Source organism: Euprymna scolopes, chromosome 19 (assembly GCF_053919585.1).
Source record: "Euprymna scolopes isolate OS-2025 chromosome 19, ASM5391958v1, whole genome shotgun sequence".
Taxonomy (NCBI): Eukaryota; Metazoa; Mollusca; class Cephalopoda; order Sepiida; family Sepiolidae; genus Euprymna; species Euprymna scolopes.
The window spans coordinates 14,711,608-14,717,135 of NC_136500.1; the positions used below are offsets into that span (position 1 = coordinate 14,711,608).

The window sequence follows — 5,528 nt, forward strand, 5'->3', positions numbered from 1 at the left end:
TTCCGAGGACATCTTCAGGATAATTGAAATAAAAATGTGATAAAAGAAAAAGTCATAGATCATGCGAAAAAAGACAGTTTTTTAAAATCCAACCCATGTCGGGAAAGACATATTCGTCCTTTCCCGACATGGGTTGGATTTTAAAAAACTGTCTTTTTTCGCATGATCTATGACTTTTTCTTTTATCACATTTTTATTTCAATTATCCTGAAGATGTCCTCGGAAACAAGGACGAAACGTTGATTTTTTAATAATTTCATTCGGTTTTTTCTATTTTTTCTTTAAACATATATATATATATATATATATATATATATATATATATATATATATAATCTCAGGGAAAAACATGTGAGACAGATCAACGTGCGAATGAATATGAGTTAATCATCCTACGAATTCTGTTTGTGTAATTTACACTTCCCAACCCCCATCCGTAGACAGGCCCGTTTGTTTGAACGTTTATCCCATCTCTTCAAATACCCAGACACATATGTAAAGAAAACAACTGCCCCCTTCTCTCCGTACGCTATGAATCATGTTCTTAGCTTTTGAAAGAATAAATAATAAATAACAAACACACAACGAAGGCTAACACATTGATAAATCTGAAATCTGCAAGTGTGCGGATGTATTCCGGGAGGCGTTACCAATGAGGTGGAGGAGGAAGAGCCGTGTCATTATATTGTTATTAGAAACAGATTCGTTGTGATGCAAGTGATCGTTCGTTCCGAGCACTTGCTATTTTAACGTTAGTCTTTTATTTCTTTTAGATTCGTATTAGAGAAATTTGTATTAGTGAAATAATAATAATAATAATAATAATAATAATAATAATAATAATAATAATAATAATAATAATAATAATAATAATAAACTCTGTAGTCATAGAAAAATCAAAGGTAAACGGCTTTTGCGATAACGCAGAATCATTTGTAATGATTATCGAAACAGCTGGAGAGTACCGGAAATCTGGGGTAGATTTTTAAGCACTCAGATTCCATAGAGCATCACCATGATGATCATATGTTTTATAACACCTAGTGAGTAAATAATAATAATAATAATAATAATAATAATAATAATAAAGAGCAGTTGCCGTTTAAAAAGAAAGTGATACTTGCGATCACAAAAGTTTCATCTATCTATCTATCTATCTATCTATCTATCTCTTCTCTCTCTTTCTCATATATATATATATATATATATATATATATATATATATATATATATATATATATATATATATATATGACTACTACTCCCAGGCATAACACTACTTACATATCACTTCTTCTCCATTACTCCCTACATTCACCACCTTTTTTATTTCAACAAATCTACTACTACTACTACTACTACTACTACTACTACTACTACTACTACTACTACTACTACTACTACTACCATAGAAAAACAATAAAAAACATCACCAATGATAATAATTGATGATGCTGATGATGATGTGGCGCATTTCGTAGTAATGCCACCGTCGACCCTCCAACCCACTATTCAGTTGATTCCTAATTTCCTAGTACCAACCCTCTCCGTTATCCTCGTCGTCGACACACACACACACACACACACACACACACACACACACACACACACACACACACACACACACACACACACACACACACAGAGAGTATCGCACTTTCTTCAAGGCAATCTGTTGACACTTGCCCGGTTGCTACGTCCCGATAGAGACGCGTAAATAAGGGCCACAATTTTTATAAGTACGTGTATTAGATGCTGGCTTCAAATCCGCATACATACATACGCACATACATACGTACATATATACACGCTCATGCACATACATGCTCAGACAATACACTTCACACGCGTATACCGACACAGATACAAATACATACCAGCAAAGAGGAACGTAGGTATTTCTATACAAATATGTGATTTTTGATTTCATCATTGTTTTCTTTTTTTTTTTATCAGCTCAAAATTTTGTAATATTTTTTCATTATTCGAGGGCAGATTGAAGTAATACGTCTAACACCCCCCTAACTTCACAATACAAAAGAAAACAAAAAAAAACAAAAAACATTGCTGGACCAGGCACAACTTCTGCGCCCCCCTATTTGTGTTGTTGTTGTAGTTGTTGCTTTTGGTGACGGGATCTAACAAACATAGCGCACGTTTTTCCCCTGACCTCAGCAAATGGTTTTAGGAAAAGCAAAACGCTTCGTCTGTGGCTGACATGAACAACGCATAAGAAAGAAAGGAAAGAAAGTACATCACCTCCGAATCCCCCCTTCCCCCTACACACCCCGTCACATTTTCTTAACCTTACGTCTCTTTTATTCTTTTACAAGTGCGCGGCAAGAGCTGGATTTTCTTTTGCCTAACCTTTTTTTTTTTTTTACCTAAGTGCATATATACACCTATATACATATAAACACATACGAACACGGATACACACGTTCACACACATACATATATCTATCTATATCTATACACACTATATATATATACATATATATATATACACACACAATATCTATACACTATATATATACACACACAATATCTATACATATTTATATATATACATATACACACATAAATATATATAAGGCTTTGCACGCACGCGCTTTAAGCAACAACATCTAACAACAACAACAACAACAACAACAACAACTACAACAAGTGCGACGACAACGACGACAACGACGACGCCACAAACTATTTCAAGATCTTTTCTATGTTGAAGACGTGAGAAGACGTCCAGTTTGTATTTCGTCGTGCAACGTTGTTCATCGTCACAACATGTGGCGACAATACAGGTTTCTTTTAGCCTGGTTACTTCTTGGTTCTCATTGGCCTTTAATCGCCTTGGCTGGCAGCGATGACCTGTTGTATGGTCAGGATCCTTCCATCATTGGCGAAGACCCCTGGGGCGGCCTGCAGATACGACGACACCAGTGCGTCGACATCCCGAGCAATCTAACCGCCTGTCAAGGGGTCGGCTACAACCAGATGCGTTTACCGAATCTGTTCGGACACGATAGCTTACTGGAGGTGCACCAGCAGACGGCCATTTGGATCCCACTGATTGGCCGAAAATGCCATCCGGACACGAAACTCTTCCTTTGTTCTTTATTTACTCCCGTTTGTTTGGATCAAGTCATCTACCCTTGTCGCTCGTTATGCATCGTAGTAAAACGTAGCTGCGAAGAGGTAATGATACAATGGGGCTACCCGTGGCCCGAGATGCTAAGTTGTGACCAATTCCCCAGCCACGACGTTTGTATGCATCCACAACACACAACAGCCGGTAAGTGAGGAGACTGTGTTTTATTTATTTATTTTTAAAAACATTTTCTGTATTCTTCCTCGTTATTTCATTTTTTACCTTCAAACTCTGACTCCTTTATCCAATACGAAAGGTCTTTTCCCTACTGACCGCCTCCCTAAAACATCGTCAATATTACATCACCAAAGCCAATGTTGATCGTTATTGAAACGGTCCGATTTAATGATGGTGTAGTCTTTGCGGAATATTATTTCCAGAAAAGTATTATATATATATATATATACATATATATATATATATATATATATATATATATATATATATATATATATATATATATATATATATATAATGCCTTTTGAAGCGGCGAATTTTCAATGTTTTTAATTGCAGATTTGTCAACTATCGGTCATTTTGATTTCAGCTTGGTTTGGCAGTTCATCAACGTTTGCAAATTGCGAATGATACGATCAATTTACTGAGAGAAGCATTGGATGAATGTATAATTTCACGAAATAGAGTTGTCAACTAGCTACCTCGTTCGTGCGATATAACCAAATTAGCTTATTTTCCTTCGTGGATATGTAAAGTCCCCTGTCTACGCTAACAAATAAGACAAAATAGACAACTGTGAAGGTTATACTCGACGCGTTATTGCCGAAATGCAGTATAATTATATGCATAGAGTTTATGAAAATTAGACCTTTAGATTACGCAAAGTACGCGCGTGCCGCGGAGTCATATGCCCGAAATTGTATTAAATTTATAAATGCCAAAAATTAATCTTTGATATAAACTACATATGTGTATAATAAAAACTATCTTTTGGTGATTTATTTCAATGTAAATTTCGCCGCCTCTAAAACAACATCCTCTTTCTCTCTCTCTCTCTCTCTCTCTCTCTCTCTATATATATATATATATATATATATATATATAAGTGTGTGTGTATTTATGTATATATATGTCAATATGTATATTCATATATAAATGTATATATATATATATATATATATATATATATATATATATATATATATGCCTTTCTAAATCTGTATATGCATATATAAATGTGTATATATATATATATGCCTTTCTAAATATGCACCATTATATATATGTGTTATTATATATATATATATATATATATATATATATATATATATATATATATACGAGCAAACAGTTAATAAAACATGTTAAAAACACTTTGAAAAAGAGTTAAAAACATGTTTAATCTGGAAAGGAAACACTTGTTAAGTGGATATATATATATATATATATATATATATATATATATATATATATATATATATATACATAAATCTTATTGAAATTTAATTCAAATTCATCAGAGAAAAGATGTTTGCAAAATATACAATAAATTTTGCAAGTTAATGTATTAAAACAAACAACAAAAATGAATTGAATCATATTTGTATAGAAAGGTTTTTTGACAGTCAAGAGTTTTAAAAGTTTAATAAGTTTTTTAATAGACATATATATATATATATATATATATATATATATATATATATATATATATATATATATATATATATATATAACACCTTTACCAATAATGATGAATTCTATTTCTTATCAAATGTCTTTTGGAGACAAGAGTTGTGTCCCACAAAAAGAGCATTTTTCAACCTTTTATACTTTGGCATCTCCTTAAACAGGAAAATAACAGGACACCTGAGCAGAAATAAAATTATATCCAACTTCTTTCACATTTTATTTTCATCGTAGTTCACGTGTTAAATATCATAGAATATATTTTTAAATAATTGCTTTGAAGAAAAAAGTAATATTTCATTGTCAATATTTCACACTAGTGCAACGCAGGTATTACTAAATATATTGCAAATAATTGTTATATATTAAAAAATAAATAGCATAATAGTTTATATATGATTGCGTGCATATTACAACGTAACAATAACTAAGAATGTTTAGAAATATTACAAAAATAATGGCTTTAAAGAAAAAAGTAATATTTCATTGTAAAAATTTCACACTGGAGCCATTCAGGCATTACTAAATATATTGCAATATGTATGAAATAAAAATCAACAGTTGCATTAGTTTAGGTTACCTTTTCTTGCAGCACCTTTACAGGTAACTTCTGCGAAACATTGGGGTGAAGAATTGTTAAAATTTAGTGCGCCTTCAAAGAAATTTGAATGTTAAAAGAGATTAATATTTATAAATAATTAAAAAAGCTACTTTCATCGATATGATTTTCGTT

The 5,528-nt window shown here is 32.1% G+C and overlaps 1 protein-coding gene across 1 annotated transcript in view; it reads left to right on the forward strand.

Moving 5' to 3' along the window:
- The first annotated feature begins 2,635 nt into the window (after positions 1-2,635).
- Positions 2,636-5,528, forward strand: part of LOC145303442 (secreted frizzled-related protein 1-like) — a 447,909-nt gene continuing 445,016 nt past the window's right edge. Inside the window, 1 exon segment of the mRNA XM_080144772.1 lies at positions 2,636-3,295. Within this exon segment, the coding sequence (XP_080000898.1) occupies positions 2,788-3,295 (508 nt within the window). The 5' untranslated portion in view covers positions 2,636-2,787.